This window comes from Anastrepha ludens, chromosome 5 (genome assembly GCF_028408465.1).
Source record: "Anastrepha ludens isolate Willacy chromosome 5, idAnaLude1.1, whole genome shotgun sequence".
NCBI classification, from domain to species: domain Eukaryota; kingdom Metazoa; phylum Arthropoda; class Insecta; order Diptera; family Tephritidae; genus Anastrepha; species Anastrepha ludens.
This window is the reverse complement of record NC_071501.1, coordinates 24,910,631-24,938,614: the sequence shown is the minus strand read 5'-3', so window position 1 is coordinate 24,938,614 and position 27,984 is coordinate 24,910,631. Positions and strand designations below refer to the sequence as shown.

Sequence of the window (27,984 nt, the reverse complement as noted above, 5' to 3'; positions counted from 1 at the left end):
ACATCATAAAATCACTCTAGCTTTTTACAATATTTGTAATTTTATGTTTTTGCAAAGTTCTTATAAAACTATAGTATAAGGTCAGTCCATAAGTTCGTGCGTTTTTTAACGTTGGTTTTAAAATTAATAAAAAAGATTTTTAAAGTATTTATTAATCAATAATATATTTTCCTTCATTATTTACAATGTCTTCCCAAAGTTTAGGCAGTTTTAATTCCCTGCTCAATAATTGTTTGTCCTTTGAGCCAAAATACGCCTCGATATCCCTTTTTTAGCTTCTTTTGAGGAGTAGTTCTTGTTACTCATAGAGGATTGAAGTGCACCGAGAAGGTGATAATCAGAAGGTGCAATATCCGGTGAGTATGGTGGATGCGCCATTAGCTCCAATCCAAACTCGTTCAGCTTGCCTCATGTTTGCCCTGCGGTATGAGGTCTTGCTTTGTCGTGGTGAAACAAAACTTTGCATCTATTCACTAAAGACGGTCGATTTTTGTTAAGTGCCTCATTCAGGTTTGATAGCTGATGGGAATAATAATCAGCAGTTATCGTCTGGTTTGGTTCCAGAAGCTCATAATAAACAATATCGGCCATACCCCACCAAATAGACAGGAGAATATTCTTGGGGTGAAGGCCATCTCTAGCGGTCGGCTTTGGTGTTTCATCTTTATCTTACCAAACAGGATTATTGTAAAGAACCCATTTTTTATCACCAGTAACGATACGGTTCAAAAAACTTTCATTTTCAAGCCGTTGCAGGAGCTGAGAACACACATTCATCACTCTCTGCTGAAGGTTGGCGACGGAAAGTCTATGCGGAACCCATTTTCCCAGCTTTGAAACCTTTCCCAACTGAACCAGGTGCCTGTTCCATGCGATGAATTTAACCCTTGAGCTATCATATCGACTGTCAATCAGCTTCCACGAGCTCGAGCAAGGCGTCGGAGTTAAAGACTTCAGGGCGACCAGCGCGGGGCATCCTCCACGTCGCAGTTACCACTTCGGAATTTTGAAAACCACTTTTGCGCAGTCCTTACACTGACGGTATCCTCTCCGTGAACAGTGTTTATTTCTGCAGCAGCAGTTATTGCATTTTTACCACTTTTATAAAAAAAATACAAAGTACGCCTCTTATACGCGTTCGAAGATTCCATTTTATTTTTCTATCCGCGATTAAAACCACTTGTTGAATGCACAATATATCAAAGAAAATATAAATAAATAGTTCCGTTATATTCCGCGAATAATTTTTTTTATGCAAAAATTGTACAAAAATTAAATTCTGGGTAAAATACGCACGATCTTATGGACTGACCTGATACTTAGTTTACGAAAATATCATTATTTACTATTAAAATGGCAGCAATCAATCAACAAACTCAACATAAAAAAGGTACAAAAATTTAAAATCTCCAAATTGCAAATTTCTCTTTGAAAGAATTACCTTTAAAAGAAATATTTGATCCTGTAAATTTCATTTACTCATTACCAATATTAAATTTTATATATTTATCATATGAATATATAAATAGTCGTTTTGATGCTGTGTAACCTCAGTGCGTAACTCATACGCCACGTAGTCCCATTCAAGTAATGCCATGTACGACACTACAAAGTCAATACAGAATTATTAAATTAGCCAAAAATAAGCTTAAGACAGTTGCAACTGTTACGTCACTACTTTGACGATAACTCCAAGGCATCTGGCAACTTAACGCACGCACTCATACATAGATTTGCGCGTACACTTTAATTGCCAGTAAATCCATTTATTACGCAAATTTTACGATGTTAAAACTATGTGGGTGAATCAAGTTAAGAGAGAATTGCAAAGTATGTGTACAAAACGGAAGTAGAAAAGTCAGAAGTGTCAATGCGGGCAGGGTTGTGTGTCATAATTTTCTCATCTGCAGTTAAATGAAGTGACGCTACAGCTACGTGATTACGTTGTTGCTGTGAAATTGAGTTAAATGTAGTCGTTTAGCGCAAATCGTTAGCCATTAGCCGAAAACTTTGTGATTTTCCAATTGGTCATTTATCATTCATCATTTAGTGTTTATCAATTTCGTTCACTGCGACGCCAGCTTTCATGCAATGCAGTGTAGGTCATTTATCAATCTACAAGAAGTCACTGTAGTAAGTATATAAATGCCTACAATGATTTAATTACACCTGCTTGCCTGGTCGGCAGCTTACGTCACATGACAGCTGGCTTAGTAGTAAGACAACTCAATAAGCTGCTCGTCTGCTCATCTACTAATCTGCAAGCCAATAAGTCATTCCGTTTTACTGTGGCTCAAAATCGAAAAAGCGGTTCAAATTTATAAAAAGTTAATTTATGAACTTTTTGCCCTTTGCTGCTTGGAGTCCCATCAGTTCACAGCAAAGAATTTCGTTTGCTACTTGTTAGACACTTCTACAGTTATAAATGTGAGTATATTAAGAAAATGGTCGTATTTGAAATGCTTTAACTTCCATATAGGGGTTTCCAATAGAGACATACCATGAAAAAACTCTAAGTAGCTTGAAATTGCATTAAACATTTTCCGGTGCTACAAATGGTGAAGAGGCTCCGTTTCTTGAGTTAAGGTTTATTTGGTCTTGTAAGCATAGAAGCCACGTCCTTTGCATATAATTTATCAAAATGTTAACTGAGATACTCCTTCTTCTTGCAAAAGACGTGGAAGCGACCGATTCGGTTTTATTTTTAGCTAGCACATTTACAGTTGCTTGTTTTTGAATTTCATCATGGAAAATATGTAGAGCTGGAATGATTTAGGCATCAATAAACAAGCATGAAAAACAAAAACCATACAAAAAAAATCCTAAATTCGATGTATTCATGTGAAGTTTGCGCCAAATATCCATTTTATTATTCATAATCTGGTCTGAAGCAAAAACAACAAAATTGATAAATGAAATAAAAAGAAAATAAAAAATTGTTCACACAAAAAAAATATTTATGAAAATTTATCAACGACTTTCAAATAATAAATTTACCGGGATGTCGAAAAATGGAACATTTTGTTCCAAAATTTGTTGAGAATTTGTAGTCCTCTATCTTCAAGTCGAAAAATCTTATAAATAAATAAATCCTTTTTAATGAAAATAGACGTAAAGTGTAATAAAATATATGAAAATAAACAAGAATTGGCGCGTACACTTCTGCTAGGTATTTGTTCGAGCTCCTCTTTTTAATAGAAAAATCTTGTATTGTATATAAAAAAATTATAAAAAATTGAATTTTAAAAATTTGGATTCCATGTGGCAAGCACCGATCTTCAAAACCCAAATTCATCGAGATTTTGAATAATGGAAACAATTTGTGATAATGTTACAACATTTTTTAGCAACTTTTAGTGCATTTTTTTTTAATCTTATCTAAAAATCTAGTCTAATTAAAATAGAAAAAGGTGTAATGAAAATATGTAATAAAATAAAAATATGTATACCAAGTTATAAATACATAGGTATATTGAAACACTTTTCCCGAAATTTATTCCTCATTTTGAGTTTTAGAAATCTAAATTCATTGACGTATTTACCGATTTGCATAACGTAAATTTATTGAGACTTAAAAGTGAGAAACAATTTTTCCAAAATTTTTCCGAATTTTGTTCGAAATTTTTTCGAACTCTTCATTCCATTATTTTGAAATTTGAAAATCTAATAAATAAATAAAATTGAAGCGAATTTGAATTCAATAAGTAAATATATTAAGAAGATCTAATGAAAAACTTTATATATTTCTACCATTTTCAAAAATATGGAAAAGCTTTTCTCACTAATCATGCGCCACTTTAAATTATCAAAATCATAAATTCAATTTCGTAATCAGCAATCTTCGAAATGCAAATATACGAAATCTTGAAAAGCTTGACCAAATTTTTTTCACACATTTTCCCCCATATTGAGTTTTAGAAACCTAAATCCTGTTTCTTAGTTAGAGTTTGGAAATATAAATAAACATAGTTTAAAAAATGTGTATTAATGGGCTTCAAAAATTTTAGAAAACCTTGTGTGAAAAATTCAAATTTTTTTCTTATTTAATATTTTTAAATTTAGATAATCTAAACTCGCTTTCATAAACAGCGATTTTTGAAACTTCAATATACGGGGTCCAAAGAAAATTTCCAAACTTTGTGCTCAGCATTTTATATCTGTAATCTTAAATTTTGATCATCTGAATTCAATGCTGTATTTAATCAGTGAACGTTGGAAGATAATTCACAAATACAGAACAACTTTTCTGTTAACCAATTTTCAACTTGTTTTGAATTTCAGAGTTTAAATTCAGTTTCGTATTCAGCGCGTTTTAAAATATAAATAAACATAGTTTAAAAAAAAAAATATTCGTGTTTAAAAAACTTTGGAAAACTTCTCTTGTCCACCATTTGATCTCGAAATTTTAAATTTTATAAATCTGAGCTCTGTTTCATAATCAGCGATTTTTGAAGTGTAAGTATTCCAGATTTTTGTAGCATTGAAAAAATTTTATGGAAAAGACTTTTCCAATTTGATATTTGAATATCATAAATTCTTTTGATGATTATTCAACATTTTGGATTTTAGAAATCTGAGTTGAGTGTCGTAATCAGCAAAACTCAAAATGTAAATAATCAGCAACGATTCGATTGAAAAACTTTTTTCGAAAAATATGCGCAAATCTGAGTTTTAGTGTTGTTATCAAAAAAATAATAGAAAATTTAGAAATTCATAATTAAATTTAAATATTCCTATTCAATTTTGAAAATCTCAATTCAACGTTGTAATTAAGAGAATTTAAACCGTAAATATCATATATCGAAATATACAAAAAAAAAAACAAAAAATTAAAAGCATTCACTGAAAATTGTTCACTAGTTTACTATTATGAGAAGAGTGTTTTGTGTCGTAGTATTTTTCTGAGCACAACTTCCTGAATAATAAAAACTAAGTATTTGTCCTACTCTAATGAGTTTTAGTTCCTACTCTGGTAAAATATGTTTAGCAGTGCTGGGCACAATTCCAGCAGGTCACTCCAGTGTTCAAGGAAACGAAATTGCCGATGAATTGGCCAACCGGGGATCAGCGGTTCCCGCATATGGGCCAGAGCGAATAATAGGAAGCAGTTGCGCAGGATCATGAAGTGGATCAGCGATATATGTAGGTATTTTACATAAAGAGCGATGATCCGGTCTAGAACGCTGCAGAACTGCAAAGTGATTTGTCAAAAGTCCGAACAGAAAACCGTCAAACTTTCTACTAAAACTTGGAAGGAAAGACGTTCGGTTGATGGTCGGTATTATTACAGGATACAACTCATGGGGTCAGCATATGATCACCATTGGAAACATTGAGGACCCGATTCACTTGTCTTGGTTGGAGGAGGTGGATAGGCTTTTTAGTCTGAGTGTTTTAGGAGCCACCAAATCTCCTGGTGCTCCTTGGCTCAACCTTTTCAAATTTTAATTTCAATTTCAAGATCATAAATAATTAAAAGGTCAATCTACAAAGCCCTGTTAGAGTTTCTATTTTTATTTTATGCCAAACAATCTTTAAATCGGTGTAGGTTAAATCTATCTACCATTGATTTTGATTACAATAAGCGCGGTGGATTGTCCCAGTATAATCTTCTTTGCCTTTCCTCTACTTACTGGATAAGAGAGAAGAAATTACCCCTTACTAGGCCCAAAAATTGCTCGGGGCCTTAAAATGGGAAAGGCCGCCTCTTTCCTGGCTAATTTATCTGCCATGTCATTCCCAGTAATTCCTATGTACCCAAGAACCAATAGGATACGTAGCTGGTTGGTTTGGTTTTTTTTTGTATGAATTTACCATATTGAATTTTCAAAATCTAAATTGAGCTTTGTAATCGGTGAACTTCATAATATAAAAATATACCGAATTTCAACAAAATAGAGCAAATTTTCTCTAAATCCGTTGTTAATTTTCCATTCATCATTCTGAAGAATTATGGCACTCTACGAGCAGTAGCTCCTTCATATTTTGTCCAGCTGTTTTTCTGCTTTGAAATTCCTACCACTGTGCGTCAGTCGGTTAGTCTGGACAGCTGCTGCTTCTGCCTACAATTTAATTGCATTACCTCAGTGTCATATCCAATCTGTAGTGTTCTTCTCATTTTCATATCAACTACTCCCACCTGCTGTCTGTTAGAAAGTTGCCTGTTACTTGAGCAAAACGCGCCCACTGCCCGCCAATGCTTTTATTTCGATTTCCGCTTTGAAGTCAATGCTTCTCAGATTACATCATTTGCGAGTGCGTTCATACACTTTTTGCATTTGAGTGTCCACTGGTGTCTAGTATTTATTCATATACTCGCATTTGCGTCCAAGGATATCGTATCGCACCGTCTATTGATAAAAAAAATTGGTATTTTCATAAATCTGAAATATTTATGCGGAAAACTTTATGTCGTCTCAGCCATTCACTAATGCGCTTTTCCAACTCATACATATTTAAATAAGAAAATCGGTCAGTCGACAGCATAAAAAGGTAATGCATAAATTAATTAAACTTCTGATGTATTACTAATCAAATCGCTGATAGAGGAGGGGAGCGAAAAATCATTCGCAATGTAAAGAGAGAAATAATTTAAACAAATTTAACCAAATAAATGAAAAGCCTAAGTTGTGGCAAAAATGAGGTTAAGTGGAAATTAACGAATATGAAAATATAGAGCAAAAAAGTTTCCCAGAAATTTTAATATAATCTTCTCACTTAAATATATATTTTTAATGCGATTATGCTATTTTTTAAGCATTTAATTCAAAGTGAAATAAAACAGATTAAACAGATGTATATTAATTTAGTGTGTATTTATTCATAGCAACCACCAAATATAATAGTAAAAATATTTCAACCGCTGAACATTTTTCATGCTACTAAATTTAATGCAAGCGGAAAATGCAAATTCAAATGCACTCCTAATTCGATTACTAACCAAATTTGTTTTTCATATTAAAAATACATATACCTATTATTAAAATTACTGTTTGAAACGATATTTTGAATAACTTTCCACTTTTTCGCTGGTAAGGAAGTGCTGCTTAGCCAGACCAGGCCGCATTGATCGGAACTGTTGGCGTACGGGCTATTACGGATTGTGGACTTTGTGCTAAATAATGAAAACGCAGTAAAATAATATTAAATTAGAAATTAGATTTATTGCTTTTAAAAATATTCTCCTTGGAAGTCATTACACTTCTGCGACCACTTGAACTATTTTTCAAACCACTTTTGCCACTCAAAAGTAGATATCTCAAAAACGAACTGCTAGGTTGTTGAATAAGTTTTGGCGATTAGATAGGAAAGGGCGTTGCTGTTAGCCTAAATTTTTGTTTTTTTTTGCTATGTTGATGTACCCTTCTTATGAACGAATGCGAAGTTTCATTTCAATTTGGCAATTCAATCTTTTTTTTACAAGTCATTTAGTATCGACGTGCTACACCATTTTCTACAACAAGGTTTCGAGCAGTGATTGAAGTTCTATTTTTCGAACGTTTAAAAGCAAAGCAAATTTATGAACGAGTGTTGAAAGTGTACAAGCACTTTGCGCCGCCATCAATTAGTATTGTAGAAAGATGGGTTGCTGAATTTAAACGTGGTCGTAGAAACCGTGAAACCGACCCAAATTGGGGGACATCAGAATTCATTTTAGAGGTATGGTTCCTTCGGCAAAGTTTCTTATTTTGATCCCTAGAATATGATTTTCACAGAGCAATGGGCGATTTTTTTGCCTCCCATGAAATACACTAAAAGTTGGACCCAAATTGGGGGACATCAGAATTCGTTTTAGAGGTATGGTTCCTTCGGCAAAGTTTCGTATTTTGATCCCTAGAATACGATTTTCAAAGAATAATGAGCGATTTTTAAATCGACCTGCCCTAATATTTATATATGTATATACGTATAAGTATACTATGACCAAAAATTGGTAAATGCTCTACTAAGAAAATGCCTTAGGAAAGAAGAAATGTGAAATATGTTCAAATTTGGCTTGCTGCCTTGCCCTCCCTCCTGTGAGTAGAAACGTTCAATAATATTGTATTTGTATACAAATATGTTATACCTACCGCTGCCACCTGCAATGCCAGCCACTGCTCTGGTTAAATTTCCCCTAAAAAGTTGTTGCTATGTTTTTCACAATTTTAAATTATTTTTATTTGCTCAGAGCATTTTGCGTGTGATAAAATTGCTCTATACGAGTATACACCAATGCTGTTTATAGTTGTATTTGCTTTATGGTGTTGTATTTGATTTGGAAAGCTTACAGACCAGATATAGATTTACTTATTTAGAGTAGATAGTTTACTTAAAATAAGAAAGTAATGCAGTTCTAAAGCCGAATGCGCCAAATAAAAAACAAAGCTATTGTTTGATTCTTTAATTTGAAGTAAAGGTTAGGAAAAGGCTTAATGAATATATGTTTAGGATAATCGCACATCATACAGCATATATGGTAAATCTTCAACATCGATCTCTAAAATGTTAAATCCAGCGATCACTGCCTGGTTGAGACCCCCTCACTATCGAAAAGTTGATTGAGTTAGCTTTAAAAGCTTTAAAACATTTGGAAACAAATATTTTTTCTAATGAGTACACTCGCTAATCCTAGCTTTCAAACAAGCCGGACACAAACCGTGGCAACAACGCGCACTACTCCGAGCGTTTATCACCCGCCCAAACGCAGCGATTCCAGGACCGCAGCAACGGCACAAAAATTGGGACCCAAAAACGCCCCAAACTGTAGGCACCAAGAAAATATAACGCCAAAAAGTAGGCGGTGTTATTTCTCTCTAGAAATTAGCAACCACAAGGAAAAACTCAGGAAAAATAGCCCAAAGTGTATCTAAGATATAAAGGATGGTTAAGTTTCAAGGGCTGGTGTTGATTTTGAATAAAATACAATTTTTTAAAAAATTATTGTCATTTCTCTTTATTATGATAATATTGGTATGGCTCAATTACGTATGGAACAAAATATCGGCCAAATGGCACACCTCCATCCGATGGTCCAAATTTTCGCTGACGCTGAGCCATAACTGAGGTTCTATGCCTTTAATGTGCCGAATTATCTCATTCTTTAGCTCTTGAATTGGTGCTGGCTTATCGACGTACACCTTTCCTTTCAAATAACCCCAAAGAAAGAAGTCCAACTGTGTCAAATCACATGATCTTGGCGGCCAATTGACATCGCCGCGACGTGAGACTATTCGGCCATCAAATTCTTCGCGCAAAAGAGGGCGATAGCGAACACTATTCACAGTACCTGCGTGACCGGCCTCATTTTGGAAAAAATACGACCCAGTGATGCCGCCGGCCTTTAAACCGCACCAAACAGTCACTCTTTGTGGGTGCATGGTTTTTCGGCAATCACTCTTGGATTGTCATTCGCCCAAATGCGACAATTCTGCTTATTGACGAATCCACTGATTTGAAAATGTGCCTCATCACTGAAGATGCAGTGCGCGATATGCATTTTGATTTGAACGCCCGTTTTCATAATAAGCCTGAATAACTTTAACGCGTTGCTCGATTGTGTATCTTTCCATGGTTCAGTGGTGAAATTGAAAAATGTCAAATGAAATGCAGAAAAAACTTTACGTTTAGGTGTGGTTCGCATTCAACATTGGCCCTTAAAATTTAACCATCTTTTATATAAGGTATAGCGGTCTCTCTCCTTTTCCTCTACGTTAAATCTTTCTTCTCTCTCGCGGAACGAAAATGCCCAAAACGTTGCATGGCCTTAATATTTTACTCTCCATTCTCGCTCGTCCATCGACGCCTAAGAAGTTTCACTTAAAAAAAAATTGAAAAATCGACGCTACTTTTAAGCTATTTAAAAGTGTAAAATTTTTCTGAAAATTAGTAATATTTTTTTTTTGAAATTTGAAGTTTGAAATGTTGATTTAAATGATTTTTGTTGCAGACTTAACCATATTTCCTTAAAAATTGAATTAAAATCAAATAAGAAACAAACAACTTGTCCAAACATGCCAATAAGTGCATATGTCCCTACTGTAAATGATTTGCAGCCGGTTATCACGTGCTACATATGCTTGCATGATTAGCAAATCTGCGCAACAACCATTCCACTACTTTCTTGTTTTATCAGATGTTGCACTCACCGCCCCTGCTTACTATAATCACTTCACTACCCACCCACACTACCCCCACTTCAATAAACTGATTCATTGCGCCATTCATTTGTCATACGAGTTTCGCCAATCATTAACTTATTTTGGTGGCACTTAAAGTTTGATTCAGAAAACACCGCAGGCGGCCAGCCATAACGCCGCTTACCCACATCCATCGAATCAGTTTGGTGTTTCTTTGACTAGTTCAGATTAATGCTGATTTCCTTCTTCTGTTTTTTTTTCTTTGTTATCCTGCTGTGTGTTGGTTGAGTTGACGAATGCAATTTCAGTGTAGCAAACATTCATATCAACAAAAGCAGCAACTCACTACGCGTGGAGGACATGCAGCCTCAGTGGTAAACAATTTGAAGTAGAATGAAATAATGATTTTTGCTGATTACTTTACTTCTACGAAAATGCGTATGTGAAAAGTTAGTTTCTTAAATTAGAAAAATAGTTTTTTTCCATCTTCATTTTCATTATTTTCTTTCAGTTCGAATTAAGCCCCCTGCCTTTGTGCTTTCAATTTTACTTATTATCTCTGTGTGCGCTCAAATTTAGAGCTGGACTTGACATGAAAAACGCAACAAAAGAGTGGTCTTGCTTTAATCTCATTTTCAGTTAAATTACAAGCACGCTTTATGTTTCACAAATTTAAATATATTAGATTTAAGTACATTTAGAAATAAAAGAAATCTGGTTTGAGCGCAGCAAAATATGACTAAAAGCGATTAAAAGCGAAATGACATCAACTCTGAGTGGAAAACTGACTGTGAAAGGTGCACATAGAATTTTGATATGTGTAAGGGTACCACACAGGGTGGTCCATATAGCAGTTTTTTTTATAATCATTGCCAGTGGTAGCTCTTATTTGCTGAAAATCAGTTTCGCAGAAAGTCAGTAGCATATCAAAATATGAGAAGAGTGAATTTTCTTCTAAAGCTAATTTTGAGCACCTCAAATAATGCGGTAAGGTAAAGCCATCTTCACTGATGAAACGCATTTTCATCTCGGCGCCAATGTTGGCATCTAAACTGCCGCATCTGGGTAACGAAAAGCCTGCACATGATCGTTGAGCAGCCAATGCATCCTTAGAGATTGACAGTTTGGTGCGAATGGAGCGGTTACTTTTTTTTTTTTAAATGCTACTGGAAATGCCATTTCTGTCAACAGTGAGCGCGATTGTAGTATGAGACATGATACTCGTACTTTGTGGCCGGAAATTTTTTTTTGGTGGGCGAAGAAAGGTTCAAAATGCCCTCGCACTTACAGCTACCGTCGTTTACTGTGCCTACTCTCCTTCTGGGGAGACACCCTTCCCGAAACTACTTTCTGTGTTACTATGAGAGGGCCCAGAACGGCATGCAGAAAGGATCAATTCTTGGACTTGGACGAACTTTGGTTTTAGCGGAATGGCACGGCCAATATCGAACTTTTGCGCGTCAAGTTCGGTATTCGTGTTATCAGCCGCCTCGACTATGTCTATGAACGAACTCGGAGCTGCTTTTGGACGACCTCAAACTTTGTTTTGTGAGGTGTTGTGGAGGGCCGATATTAAACAATCCATTAACGATTCAGAGCCTTAAGGCGATTAACGAAGAAGCCGTTCGTCAGATAGGATTGGAAACTGTCTCCAAGGTGTTGAAAATCCGCGTAAATTTTATGTGCTACTGCGAAGCAAGTGGAGGGAGCCCATGAATGAGATTGTATTCCATAATAATGGGAATGTTTTGCAAATAACTAAACTAACTAAATATAATAAGGAAAATGGTTTTTAATTGATTTTTGAAATTTTTAAAAAGAAACGTACGATCTCTGTTAATACTCGTCTGACGCTTTTATAGCATAAGTCAAATTTGATACCTTCACTGTACTTTCCTCTCATGAAATCCGTGGTGTGTGTATGATTTCATGATTGAAAGCCTTCGATTAAAGAAGTTTTATTTTTATATTTCACTACTATGGAGATTAAATGACTGCATATGAAATATTTTCTATGGTTTTAGGGCCGTTTTTTCAACCAACTACCAACTTTATAGACCAGTTTATAGTAACAGTAAACGCATTTCCGTTCTTTCAAGCGCTTATTAAACGCTCGATCCTCTATATTTAAAGAACAGCTGATACACTCTTTAACATTTGTTAGCTGCGTTTAAAGATTAAGTAATTATTGGGAGATTATAATCAAAAGTGTTTTAAGACGTTCGCGGACACTAAAAATTTCAGGGAGCTGCAAAAATAGACAGACAATATTTTTGAAACTAGTTATAATATCGAAAATCTGATTATACATATATTATAGGAATATTCAGAACATTGTATTTTGACTGTTATATGAAAGTACTTAATGATTCAAGTTGTCATTACTGTGAAATGTGTATTAATTACGAGAACTTAAGGTTACATGCAATTAAATGAACACAACTTGGCTTTAAAATTTGAATGCTGTAGCATTCACGTAATTTTGCATCACTATAAAAATGAATGCTATAACATTCACGTCCGCGAACGTGTTAAGCATCTCATAAGGCTCCCAAGAGACAAACTGAGAACGCTCACGGGCTCATGGCTCACAGGTCACTGCAGATTGCGAAGTCATCTGTACAGGCTCGGAGACTAAAAGTTTCTTTAAAATATAAACATTTTCTTTGCTATAATTTAGGAATCTATTGGAAATACTTTCGAGCCGTTTTGGGTTCAAATACTATCAAGGAAAAATAATAAACTTCTCTATTAGCTCAAAAATATAAAATATTGCATTGTGCTCTGAAAAATGTTAATCGGTGCATGAATTGCTTGTTAACATTTCTTGACTACATGCGCTTAACAGACAATCGGGGAAACAAATCTGTGTTTACAGAGGGGAAAAATGTTAACAGTTTATTGAGTAAAACACGCAGTTCCTCTGCTTGTTAAATGTAACATGCCAGCCGAATGGGTTTGGATATAATTTTTTGAAAATATAAAGAATTCATGAATTTTGTTTTTAAATAATATTTCACGAATATCTGGAGAGAATTTTTCAAGAACACATATGCAAATAATTTGCATACCAACAGGTTTTCGCATCAATAATAAGCCGACAGCTAAGTGAAGCATATCCATTACATTTTTTGAAACGACTTCAACAGCGTTCAACCATAGAGAAGCGTGAGAAGCAAATCAACAAAAAACCAAAATACGCAAATCTAGCAACAACCAACTTGCTTAATATTTAAGTATCTTTGTACTTATACATACAAACATCTGTACGTGTAAATTGCTTCCGAAACACAAGTACAAGTACTTTTTAACTCGACAAAATCCACTCGCAGCTGGGTATGGAGTTATTTAAGCATTATTTTGCATTGCTGAGTGTCTAAATTGTTGAGAATTTATGAAAACCTACAGAGACATGCAAAATTTTCAGCAAAAGGGAGCAAACAACAAGGCGCAAAGCAACAACTAGCCAAAAAAAAAAAGCATTTGCGAAAACAAAGCCCCAGCTGCAATGATACTCTGTAGGGGTGGGAATTAAGGAAGACACGCCATCAAAGCTACATAAATGTTTGGTGCAACCACAGGAGTATTTCCAACTGGAATATATTTTAGCAAATCTTTGTGGCGTTTTTTTTAAATGCCACCGGATTTTGGAAGCGACTATCAGCCACACTGGCATTTTGCTTCTTGATATTAAATAAATGGTGCATGTAACTATGTGTACGTGTGTGTGTGTGTGTGCCTGTATATTATCAGGAGTATTTGTACTTGTTTATATTCTAGCACGGCATGTGGGTTCGCCGTTTACACTTGTGCCTCGGGGAGTTGAAGACAAGCTAGTGGATTAAAGGTAAATGCGTGCCTCTCGACACAAAGTATCTATTTCGCAGGCTAACATAGAAGGTATTTCTTGTAAGAATCTCGTTTGTGTATTTGGTTTTTTATTGCTGTTTCAAGCCAAAAGAATTTCAGTTGTTTTCTCTGTGTAAGCGTCGCCAAAATAAAGACAAAAACAAGAAGTGTGGGAGTAGTGTTGTTTGTGCTCTTTTTGGATTTACTAATGCAAATGTGGCATGAAATATTCAAGCTCAACCCTATGGCGTACACTCACGCACAAGCACACACGGCAGCAGGACGACGGGCTAAAAATTAGCGTTGGGCATATTTTGAAAATAAATTAAATTTAAATAAATATTTAGCCGTTAGGAGCAGCAAGAGACCCATCAGAAACATGCGCTCGCCCAATGCTTACAGCGAAAGTGGCCTGCAGCGGCGTAAAAGTAAATTTTCTGCATACTCCACTGCCCATTTACGCTTTAATGGATCGCTGTTAGAAATCTAGAGAATAGTATTTGCAGTGCGGGTGGTATAACAGGCGGGCCATTTTTGTGTGCATACCATTAGTCAGGAACTTGGACATGATAAAAGCAATTATATGAGTAACAAAGATTTAGGTTTTAGTAGGCCTGGTTTCACTCGGCGTCATGGGAAATTTATGCTAATTTTTTCCACCTCAATCCATTCATTATAATCGATATCATCGGCATACGCCAACAATTATACGCTCTTATAAAATATTGTGCCTGAGCGATTCAGTTCTGCGGCTCGTACGATGCTCTCCAACATCAGATTAAAGAAGTCACATGGCAGCGAGTCACCTTTGTCTGAAACCTCGTTTGGTATCAAACGGCTCGGATAGGTCCTTCCCAATTCTGACGGCGCTGCTAGTGTTGAGCAACGTCATCTTACATAGCCGTATTAGTTTGCGGGGATACCAAATTCAGACATCGCGGCATACAGGTAACTCCTTTCCGTACTGTCGAATGCAGCTTTGAAGTCGACGAAAAGATGGTGTGTGTCGATTCTCCTTTCATGGGTCTTTTCCAAGATTTGGTATTGTGAATATTTGGTCGACGGTAGACTTTCCAGGTCTAAAGCCACATTGATAAGGTCCAATCAATTGGTTGACAGTGGGCTTCAGCCTTTCGCTAGAACCTTATAGGCGATATTTAGGAAACTAATCCCGCGGTAATTGGCACAAATAGCAGGATCGCCTTTCTTATGGATTGGGCAGAGCACACTTAAATTCCAATCGGCAGGCATGCTTTCATCCGATCATATTTTGCATAGGAGCTGATGCATGCACCTTACCAGCTCCTCGCCGCCATGTTTGAATAGCTCACCCGGCAGTCCGTCGGCGCCCGCGGCTTTGTTGTTGTTGTTGTTGTGTAAGTTTACGGAGACGATGCTGTATCAGTTCGTGAAGCACAACAATGGTTCGCTCGCTTCCGTTCTGGAAATTTCGATGTGAAAGATGCGCCTCGCTCCGGTCGACCTATTGGTGAAAAAGTCGATGAAATTATGGAAAAGATTAACTAGGACCGTCACATAAGCTGCCACGACATCGCCAAGGCACTAAACATTAAACATTCATCATCAAACGGTTTTGAACCATTTAAAAAAGTCTGGTTACAAAAAGAAGTTCGATGTTGGGGTACCACATGAATTGTCTGTGAAAAATTTAATGGACCGAATTAACATCTGCGATTCTTTGCTGAAACCAAATAAAATCGAACCATTTCTGAAGCGAATGGTAATAGGAGACGAAAAGTGTGCGATAAAGATCATGGTGCAAGGGTGGTGAAGCTCAACAAATGGTCGCAAAGCCAGGATTGACGCCTCGAAAGGTTATGCTGTGTGTTTGGTGGGATTAAAAAGGAATCATCCACTATGAGCTGCTCCAGCCTGCTCGAACGATTGATTCTACACTTTACTGTCAGCAACTGATGACTGACTTTTGATGTATCCACCATATAGCCCTGACCTTGACCACCGGACTACCATTTGTTTCGGTCAATGCAGAACTCCCTTAATGGAGTAAAGTTGGCTTCAAGAGAAGCCTGTGAAAATTACTTGTCGCAGTTTTTCGCCGAGAAACCACAAAAGCTTTACACTGATGGAATAATTTCTCTAGAAGAAAAATGGCAAAAGGTGGTCGACCAAAATGGTACATATTTGGTTTAATAAAGTTAATTATAAATATAAAAAAATGAGTTGAAGTTTGATTAGAAATACGAAAAGACTTTTTCGACTACCCAATATATATATATAATTGGCGCATACACCCTTTTTGGGTATTTGGCTGAGCTCCTCCTCCTATTTGTGGTATGCGTCTTGATGTTGTTCCACAAATGGAAGGACCTCCACTTTCAAGCCGACTCCGAACGGCAGATATTTTTATGAAGAGCCTTTTCATGGCAGACACTCGTAGCTTTGCCATCGCCCGCCGAGGGGCGACCGCTATTAGAAAAATGTTTTTCTTAATCTTGGTGTTTCACCGAGATTCGAACCGACGTTCCCTCTGTGAATTCCAAATGGTAATCACGCACCAACCCATTCAGCTACGGCGGCCGCCATTTTTTCGAATATCTGCTCAAATTTCGGAGGGCCTTTATTTAAGCAGATATATCCCACCAATCAACTTCGAAAATAGCTTATTGAAAATTGGAAAAATATTTTAAATATTAGAAACATTCTTACAATTTCAAAATATTACACTCATATCATGAGAGTTTCATTGTTTATCCCGGGGTCTGGATTTTTGCTTGATAGCTATAGTTGAGCATGATTGTTGCCAGAATTGTTCTGTGTTCTTTCAAAGGTTTGATTTGTGTTCTTTTAAAGATTGTGAGGAGTTGAAAAATAGTTACTAGAATTGACCTGCAGGGCTGGCTCCACCGACATCTATCACATATGAATAGTACCGGGGGAAAATAGGCGAAGGTAGGAAGACAATTTGGTCCCACTCTGTGGTGAGCTTATCGTTAAGTTCAGTCATTCACTCCGCTAAATGAGGCATAGCCTACAGAAAGTCAATCTTTTTTTGAAAGTTGTTAATTCTCACTCGCCTACAGTCGGACCACTCTGCCACCCATATCATTTCAGTAAAGTAAACGCTTCAAATCTTACGTTTTTCGCTTTTCTCGTAGCAATGGCGTCCAGTTGCACACTGCAAGTTAAAGAAAAAATCTCTCTATAGAACTCAGCATTTAACAGATGAGTTTGGTTCAGTTAGACCAGTTGACTAGGTGGTCACAGCAGCGCTAATTTTACGCAAAAACAAACGATTTCTGAGCCCTTTCCCCATACCCTCACGCCATCTTGACAAACTGTTTAGATTCTCGAGCTGAACGTAACCGAAATCGCTCAGATGGTCAATCAAAAGGAAAAAAGATCGCAACAAAGAGAGCTAGGAAAATATTTTGCAGACGTTTCATGCTGCAGTCTTAATCAGGCCAGGTGACTTTCGATGGTATCATTTTACCTCTTTCAATTTTCTAAGCTAGTGAAAGAAATGGTTCTTATCCGTGCCATGAAGGCATTTTGTTCCGCTTACTAAAATCTGGTGCATCAGATCGCTAAGCATTTAGCTGCTTGTGGCGGCAAGGCTATGAAAATACCAAATTTTAAATTAACTACCTCAGTTTGGCTTCAGTTCAGTGTTCTTCTTACAGACGCCCTGTATAGAGGGGGGAGAAAGAGAGAACATTTCCTATCGGCAATATGCAGGCATACTCAAGCAAGTGCAGAGTTATTTGATTGCATATAAACAATTTAATTGGATCATTTCCTGCATTTCAAGTGCAATTTGTTGTAGGCATCTATGGGGAATGAGACATGGCGTATACGCAACATTTCTTACAACTTATATGCACTAAAATTCAGGTCAATGCTGCAACAATTTGCACCTACTGACTATGGTGTACATAAAAATTGTTGTCAACTAACTGCCTGCAACTCCACAGCCACTTGCTTCTAATAAAATTTGAACATTAAATTTTAATAAACAGACGATTAATTTTACAAGTCGGTAATGACCTCAGCGCCGACAAAAATGTTTAACAACCAAGACCAGCCAAGTAGCGCCGGCACGTGCTTCAACTGCCACTGCACTTTCCCGCACAGTCATTTATGTGCACTCAGGCACTTATCCACTTGAAATTCAGTACATTTGCGCCTGCTCTCATCTCTATCGCTTGACAAGCTGCTGGCGATTTTTTTTTTGGTTTGGTTTTTATTTATTGCACTCAGGCACTTATCCACTTGAAATTCAGTACATTTGCGCCTGCTCTCATCTCTATCGCTTGACAAGCTGCTGGCGATTTTTTTTTTTTTTTTTTTTTTTTTTTTTTTTTTTTTTTTTTTTGGTTTGGTTTTTTTTATTTATTGCAACACCAGCGGCACTTGAGTCAATGAATGAATGACGTTGCTGATATGCTGCTGTTGGTGCTTTTGTTGCAGTGGCTGATGGACAGGAAGACAACGGCACTCAAATGTGCACATACACACACGCATACATTTTTCTTTTTTTGTATATGTAGGGGGTGGGGTAGAAGCTACCTGGCTGTCTCCTGATCGAAAAACGCGAAACCAGATCGATCATGTTGTGATAGATGGAAGACACGCTTCTAGTGTATTAGATGTACGTACGATCCGAGGGCCCAACATCGACTCGGATCATTACCTTGTTGCAGCCAAGCTGCGCACCCGCCTCTGTGCAGCAAAAAACGTACATCTACCTACGCAAAGAATGTTCGACATCGAAAAGCTGCAATCACAACAGACAGCCAGAAGATTCGCCACTCGACTCTCACTCCTGCTCTCGGAGAGCACTGCCCAACAAACCGGCATGCACGAGCAATGGAGCAACATTTCTCGTTCACTACGTACCGCCGCCGAAGAAGAAATCGGATTCCGGCGAGCCCGAAAAAACAATTGGTACGACGAGGAATGTCATGTTGCCGCAGAAAGAAAGGATGCCGCCTATAGAGCCACGCTGCGATCGGGCGCAACGCGAGCCATGTGGGATCGCTACAGAGAGCTGAAAAAGGAAGAGAGACGTATTATCCGACAGAAGAAACGAGAGGCCGAAATACGTGAGTGCGAGGAGCTTGAGATGCTGGCCAACAGGAACAACGCCCGAAAATTTTACCAGAAAGTTCGGCGGCTTACAGAAGGTTTCAAGACCGGGGCGTTTTCCTGTAAGAACAAAGACGGCGATCTGGTGACTGACGTACAGAGCAATCTTAAATTATGGAGGGAACACTTCTCGAACCTGTTAAACGGTGACAGCTGCGCATGTCATAGAGAATGTGAAGATCCCGATACCCCAATCGTTGACGACGGAATTGTCGTTCCGTTACCCGACCATGACGAGGTGAGAATAGCAATATCACGGCTAAAAAACAACAAAGCCGCGGGCGCCGACGGACTGCCGGCTGAGCTATTCAAACATGGCGGCGAGGAGCTGGTAAGGTGCATGCATCAGCTCCTATGCAAAATATGGTCGGATGAAAGCATGCCTGCCGATTGGAATTTAAGTGTGCTCTGCCCAATCCATAAGAAGGGCGATCCTGCAATTTGTGCCAATTACCGCGGGATTAGTCTTCTAAATATCGCCTATAAGGTTCTAGCGAGCGTATTGTGTGAAAGGCTGAAGCCCACCGTCAACCAACTGATTGGACCTTATCAGTGTGGCTTCAGACCTGGAAAGTCCACCATTGACCAAATATTCTCAATACGCCAAATCTTGGAAAAGACCCATGAAAGGAGAATCGACACACACCACCTTTTCGTCGACTTCAAAGCTGCATTCGACAGTACGGAAAGGAGTTACCTGTATGCCGCGATGTCTGAATTTGGTATCCCCGCAAAACTAATACGGCTATGTAAGATGACGTTGCTCAACACCAGCAGCGCCGTCAGAATTGGGAAGGACCTCTCCGAGCCGTTTGATACCAAACGAGGTTTCAGACAGGGTGACTCGCTGTCGTGTGACTTCTTTAACCTGATGTTGGAGAGCATCGTACGAGCCGCAGAACTTAATCGCTCAGGCACAATTTTTTATAAGAGCGTACAATTGCTGGCGTATGCCGATGATATTGACATCATCGGCCTTAACAACCGCGCTGTTAGTTCTGCCTTCTCCAAACTGGATAAAGAGGCAAAGCGAATGGGTTTGGTGGTGAACGAGGACAAAACGAAGTACCTCCTGTCTTCAAACAAACAGTCGGCGCACTCGCGTATCGGCACCCACGTCACTGTTGACAGTTATAATTTTGAGGTTGTAAAAGACTTCGTGTATTTAGGAACCAGCATTAACACCGATAACAATGTCAGCCTTGAAATCCAACGTAGAATCTCTCTTGCCAACAAGTGCTACTTTGGACTAAGTAGGCAACTGAGCAGTAAAGTCCTCTCTCGACGAACAAAACTAACACTCTACAAGACTCTCATCATGCCCGTCCTAACGTATGGCGCAGAAGCTTGGACGATGACAACATCCGATGAAGCGACGCTTGGAGTGTTCGAGAGAAAGATTCTGCGTAAGATTTTTGGACCTTTGCACGTTGGCAATGGCGAATATCGTAGACGATGGAACGATGAGCTGTATGAGCTTTACGACGACATAGACATAGCGCAGCGAATAAAGATCCAGCGGCTTCGTTGGCTGGGTCATGTCGTCCGAATGGATACAAACGCTCCGGCTTTGAAAGTATTCGATGCGGTACCAGCTGGTGGTAGCAGAGGAAGAGGAAGGCCTCCTCTGCGTTGGAAAGATCAGGTGGAGAAGGACTTGGCTTCACTTGGTGTGTCCAATTGGCGCCGGTTAGCACGAGAGAGAAACGACTGGCGCGCTTTGTTAATCTCGGCCAAAATCGCGTAAGCGGTTATCGCGCCAATTAAGAAGAAGAAGGGGGTGGGGTAGACTGGTGCATTCTCAACTAACGCTTCCGATTGCTTATCCTCTACTTTTGCTTGCCAGAAAGTGGTTGCGAAAAGTGACAGTAAAAGAGTTGCAAGTAGCAGCCATTTGCTGTACACAACATTGGCTCCCGTTGCTTTGCTGCCACCCGTTTGGTTTGCCACGTCCATCGGCATGAATGGCAACATTTTTCTATTAGGTGGATAGGTGAGTGGGTAGGTAAGTGGGTACATCTACTCCTGTATTTAAGTTGTATTGGTTGACTGTTGGCAGGTTTTATAAAAGCTCACTTAACTCAGCAGGTAATCAACAACGTTTTGATAGTGTCAACGATGTGTCAGTCGCGTCAGCATATTTCTCTTCGTTAGCTGTAGCATCGCATGTTTACGTGCGCCTGCACTATGGCACATCAATGTTTGCAACATTTTGCTGCACCATTAAATGTTCGATCGGATAAATAGTTTAACGCATACATACGTACACACTCTTGTAGTGCTGAAATGTGTACAGAGCGTGGGAAGGGATAACAAAATGTGCAAACATATTCTCTGGGTAGCATTGCTGATTGTGCTGCTGAGTGAGATATTCAACATTTGCAATAGCAATAGAAAAAGCAACAGCAAAGCATGAAAATGTGTTCGATAGTTTATCAAAATTTGTACATTCATTTGATGGGGAATTTGGGTATGTGAAAATATTTGCACTAAAATGTGTGAAGCAGAATATATAATTTCATGCGAAAATATTTTTGTGTTTTAGGATTAGTAATGTTGTAATGCATTGTAGTTGTGGGCTTTTGGCTGTCAGCAGTTGAGTGTGCCGACGAGTGGCTTACCATCTGCAGATATGGAATTTAAAGCTCACTGTGTTCATTGCACAAATTTTTTAACAAAAAGGCATTTAGTTTCTTTGAGATATACAACGAGCTGAAAGATCATTTCTAACTTCAAAGACAAATAATAAAATTTAATGACAAATTTTTCGAGAGAACATTTTAATCCTCTAACACTACAGGCGCATTCTTTTTACACATTTTTAAAGAACTTATATATATATATATATTTTCACAATAGATCAGCTCTGGTCGCAGTGCGTAATGACCTTCTAATAATAATAATTTTGTATATAATTGGCGCTTACATCTTTTGTTGGCTGTTTGGTTGACCTCCACCTCCGCTTTAATGTTGCTCCACAAATGTAGGAACCTACAGTTTCAATTCGCCTCTGATCGACAAATGGTTTCTAATGAAAAGCTTTTTCATGGCAGAAATACACTTGCAGGCTTTCCATTGTCAGCTGAGGGGCGCGGTTTTTAATAATTTTTAAAGAGCTTACGGGGAAGTTAATTAAAAGGGCAGTTAGAGGGTTAAAATATAATACATAATATAGATCACCGTAGATGAAAAACTCCTACGTGATCTTTGAAAGAAGATTGTTTGAGCAAACAGTGTTATCACAATGGGCCTGGTGTCTATTTACACTACTAATTATTTACTCAAACTAATTAAAAGTTCTATCTTCAAAATTAGATGGCAACACTATTCAAAAATATGATTGAAGTAAAGCTGTATTTTAATTTATATATTTTTATGTATTATTTTAAAATTAATAAATATTCGTAACCGATTTGAATTTCAAAATTTAAGTGGCAACACCAATGAAAAATATTTTTTATTGACGCTTTTTGAAACTCCATTCATCTTATAATCATATTTTGGTATTAAAATGAACTGTTTCTTTTTTACAACTAAAATCACGTGGCAACATCAGCTAAAAATATTTTTTTATAAATGCTCCTTTCATCTTGTATTCAAATTTTGGTATTAAAATGAAATGTGTATATTTTTGCAATCAAAATTATGCGGCAGCACCAGCTAAAAATATTTTGTATTAACGTCTTCTTTAAACTCCTTTCATCTTGTTTTCATATTTTGATATGAAAATGAAATGTGTCTCTTTTTACAATTAAAATCATATGGCAATACCAATGAAAACTATTTTTTATTGACGCTTTTTTAAACTCCATTCTTCTTATATTCATATTTTGGTATTAAAATCAAATACGTATGTGTGTTTTTTTTACAATTAAAATCATATGGCAACACCAGAAAAAAATACTTTTTTATAAACCCTTTCATTTTATATTCATATTTTGGTATTAACCTGAAATATGTCTCTTTTTACAATTAAAATCATATGGCAACACCACCTAGAAATATTTTTTATGAAAGCTTTTTAAAACTCCTTTGATGTTATATTCAAATTTTGGTATTGAAATGAAACATGTATCTTTTTAAAATTAATATCACGTCGCAACACCAGCAAAAAATAATATATTTTTTTTTAAATGCTTTTTAAAACTCCTTTCATCTTGTATTAAAATTTTGGTATTAAAATGAAAGGTGCTCTTTTTGCAATTAAAATCATGTGGCAAGACAACTTCTTTCATCCTGTATACTTATTTTGGTATTCAAATGAAATAAGTCTATTTTTGGAATTAAATTCATGTTACAATTTTTTTATCATTAAATCTTTTTTAAGCTCCTTTCAGCTTGCTTTCATATTTTAGTATTCAAAATTTGCTTCTTTTTGCAATTAAAACAGTGTGGCAACACAAGCTGAAAATATTTTGTATTGACGCATTTTTAAACTTCTTTCATCTTATATTCCAATTTTGGTATTAAAATCAAACATGTATCTTTTTACAATTAAAATCACATGGCAAAACCAGCAAAAAATATTTTTTTATAAATGCTTTTTAAAACTCCTGTCATTTTATATTCATATTTTGGTATTCTAATAAAATATGTCTCTTTTCACAATTAAAATCATATGGCAACACCAGCTTAAAATATTTTTTATGAATGCTTTTTAAAACTCCTTTCATATTGTATTCAAATTTTGGTATTAAAATGAAACATGTATCTTTGTACAATTAAAATCATGTGGCAACACCGGCTAAAAATATTTTTCATTAACGTTTTTTTTAACTCCTTTTAACTTGTTTTCATATTTGGGTATTAAAATGAAATGATTTAATTTTTCATGTGGCAACACCAGCCAAAAATATTTTGTACTAACATCTTTTTAAATTCCTTTCATTTGGCATTCATATTTTGGTATTAGAATTAAATGTGTTGTTTTTTTGCAATTAAAATTATGTGGCAGCGCCAACTAAAAAAATTTTTTAATGCCTCCTTTCAACTTGTTTTCATATTTGGATTTCTAATAAAATGTTCCTCTTTTTGCAATTAAAATCATGTGGCAACACCAGCTAAAAATATTTTTCACTAAAGCTTTTCTAAACACTTTTCAACTTGTTTTCATATTTATGTATTCTCATGTAATTTTTTTAATACTGAAAATTTCGTTAAAAACTAACAGGTGGCAATATGCTACTAAAATAAGGGCTACACTCAAAATCATTTACGACACCTAGACTTTCCAATGGTGTAAGAAATGTTAAAATTGGTGCAGTAATTTTTGAGAGATGCTCTTTCGAAGACAGTTTGTTTTTACTGTTTATCTTCGTTTCTCTTGCCGTTTTTTAAAAACGTATATTAAAAAAATAATTGAACCTTCCTCCTATGAAAAGTTAATTTTTGTCCAACACGGGGTCCAATATTTTAATGCACTGCATATGGCGATTCGGAGTGTTTTTGAATGAAATTTTATTCGTTATTAAACAAAGTATAAAAGACAAAGCTTAATGTCTATAATAGAGTACAAGCAGCTTCGGCCATCGAAATTTAGCTTAGCTTACCGAAATAAACACGAAACACTCAAGCTGTCCATGACGGAAGGCATCTTGTAATGTCTTCGAAAAGGGACTTCAGTTCATTGCATACACTAAATTTATAATAAAAAATTAAGCGCTGAAAATTTTTATTTTTGATAATAATAAAAAAAAATTAAAAAATGTTCAATACTCGTAATAATTTTAATAAAAATAAAATAAATGGGGTCACAAAGGCGTAACTTCAATTAGCGCACGAGTATTAGCATTATCGTTGTGAAACACACATTTCGTATGTACACTCGTAGTTGTGCTGCTCATGCAATGTAACATTCACTCACGAGTGATTTTTTACACATCATGGCTTAGCTCAGCACATCACATATCATCGACAATATTCACATCGCACACACACATAAATAAGTACGATAATTTATTGATTGCTCGAAATTAAGTATTACCTGCATGTTTTGATTGGTTATGCGGCCCCCACCTGCAGACATTTTGTTCCCCCCTTGAATTAATAGGTGTCTGCTAGATTTATTTATTTTGATTGCTTTACCTTGATTGAATTATAATGTGCAGAAAACGCTGCCAGCGACTTCTAAGAAGTTGCACAAGGGAACGCATACGCAAATACATATACAAGTACACTCACTCTCTTATGTGAGAGTGCAAATATATTATATAATATTAGAGTATGAAGTGAAACGCTAGAAGGTGTATAGATTTTTACAAGTATTTTCCTACATATTTTTGTTGCGTCGAAAGAGTTTCTTAGGTAGCAATTTTTGGCTCGTTTCAGCTTGCTGATTAACCATAAAAGCTATTTAATAACCAAATTTACATAAATGGTTTTTGTTCTTTTCTTCTTTGCAGCTCCAAGCCTTCTAAGCAAAATTCGCAATGATGTCAAATAAGGTATTCTGTTGTACTTTGGCCTTTGCCGCTGCTTGTTTGGCGGTGTGCCTGTCGACGTCGGAAGCAGCGCCATTTCCCAGGTAGTTGTAGCTATGCAAGAGATCTTTTCTTATGAACTATACACATATCATACCAGTACATACTTATGTTTACTATGACATTATTTATAATGCATTTTGTTACGCGAATGCGTGGATTACGCAGGATTTTTAAGCGATTAAATGAAAATATAGCATTTTATAATAAGTGCTATTCGAAATGGAATAAAAAGTGTGAGTGTGGAATTAACGTAATTCTCTTTTTTATTTTAAAGCCTCAAGTATGCCATTATAAAGGGTGATCAATTAGACTTATCGGATTTTAAATTTAAATAAAGCAAGGGAAATTCTAATTGATTCGGCAATCGTTATTATCAGGTCAGTCCATAAGTTCGTGCGTTTTTGAAAGGTGGTTTTAGAATTAATAAAAAAGATGTTTAAAGTATTTATTAATCCATAATATATTTTCCTTCATTATTTACAATGTCTTCCCAATGTTTAGGCAAATTTTTAATTCCCTGCTCAAAAAATTTGTTGTCCTTGGAACTAAAATACGCTTCGATATCCCTTTTTATAGCTTCTTTTGAGGAGTAGTTCTTGTTACTCATATGAGATTGAAGTCCACGGGAAAGGTGATAATCACAAGGTGCAATATCCGGAGAGTATGGTGGATGCGGCATTAGCTCCCATCCGATCTCGTTCAGCTTGCCTAATGTTTGCCCTGCGGTATGAGGTTTTGCGTTGTCGTGGTGAAACAAAACTTTGCGTCTTTTCACTAAAGACGGTCGATTTTTTTTAAGTGCCTCATTCAGGTTTGATAGCTGATGGGAATAATAATCAGCAGTTATCGTCTGGTTTGGTTCCAGAAGTTCATAACAAACAATACCGGCTACATCCCACCAAATAGACAGGAGAATCTTCTTGGGGTGAAGGCCATCTCTAGGGGTCGGTTCTGGTGTTTCATCTTTATCTAACCATTGGCGTTTGCGAACAGGATTATTGTAAAAGACCCATTTTTCATCACCACTAACGATACGACTCAAAAAACTTTCATTTTCAAGCCGTTGCAGCAGCTGAGAACACACATTCACTCTCTGCTGAAGGTTGGCGACGGAAAGTCTATGCGGAACCCATTTTCCCAGCTTTGAAACCGTTTCCAACTGAACCAGGTGTCTGTGAACTGTTCCATGCGATGAATTTAACCTCTGAGCTATCATATCGACTGTCAAATTTGGCTCAGCTTCCACGAGTTCAAGCAAGACGTCGGAGTTAAAGACTTCAGGGCGACCAGCGCGCGTGGCATCCTCCACGTCGCAGTTACCACTTCGGAATTTTGAAAACCACTTTTGCACAGTCCTTACACTCACGGTATCCTCTCCGTGAATAGTTTTTATTCCTGCAGCAGCAGTTGTTGCATTTTTACGACTTTTATAAAAAAAAAATACAAAATATGAGGAATATTCCATTTTATTTTTTAACAACACGTGCTGCTATCCGCGATTAAAATCACTTGTTGAATGCACAATATATCAAAGAAAATATAAATAAATAGTTCCGTTATATTCCGCGAATTTGTATGCCAAATTCGTACAAAAGTGAAATTATGGGTAAAATACGCACGAACTTAGGGACTGACCGATATTTGTGTGTAGACCCATCCATGACATTTATTTTAGTCAGAGGCCTGAAAAAATTATAATTTTCAATACTTTTTTTTTGCTAGTCAATTGCTTTATTTTACAAAAATAAACATCATGTTTCGACTTGAATTTAGCAAAATTTCAAAAAAAAAAAAAAAAATTAGTAATTGTAAATAAAAGTTATCGCGGTTTGTGTGAAGCCCGTTTCTCCAGAAGTCCCTTGCGGTGATCATCACAAGTCCTTGAAGATTCATCTAAAATCAATCGGGCAAGAGAAATTAGTTTAATTTTTGTTTCAAAATTAACAATATGGCGGCCTCAGGAAATAATTTTCAGATTTTCGGGAAAAAAATTGACAATTAATTGTTAAAAAAAATCGAAATTAAAAAAAACCCTCGATGCCTGGTTTTTTATGTTTTTCAAAAGCAATATACATTTTATTGAAATCTACCAAAAGGTTTTTAAGCTACTGTGATCCCAGTTCAAAAAACATAGTTTTGAGAAAAACGCAAATTTTGCTATCCGCTTTGAAGCGCCAAAGCGCCCTTTGTTAATTGTTGAACAACTCGAAAAGTATTGGTCGGATTCACTTCAAATTTTCACACAATATTTTTAAGATAGATTATATTTAAAAAAAAAAATGCAAAATAAAAATTTTTAAAATTCTGACTACCCCTAATCTCTTAACTGCTATAAGTAATTTTATCTAGCGCTACCAACAAATATTTATTAAACCAAGTTGCATCATCTATTTGCCACTTGCTAACGA

The 27,984-nt window shown here is 36.5% G+C and overlaps 1 protein-coding gene across 1 annotated transcript in view; it reads left to right on the top strand.

Annotated features, from left to right (window-relative positions):
- The window catches only part of LOC128862859 (diuretic hormone class 2), an 82,976-nt gene that overhangs the window by 43,061 nt on the left and 11,931 nt on the right, over positions 1 to 27,984 (top strand). The window contains exon 2 of the mRNA XM_054101641.1: positions 25,496 to 25,620. Coding sequence (XP_053957616.1) covers positions 25,523 to 25,620 — 98 coding nt within the window. The 5' untranslated portion in view covers positions 25,496 to 25,522. The remainder of the gene's footprint in view (positions 1 to 25,495; positions 25,621 to 27,984) is intronic.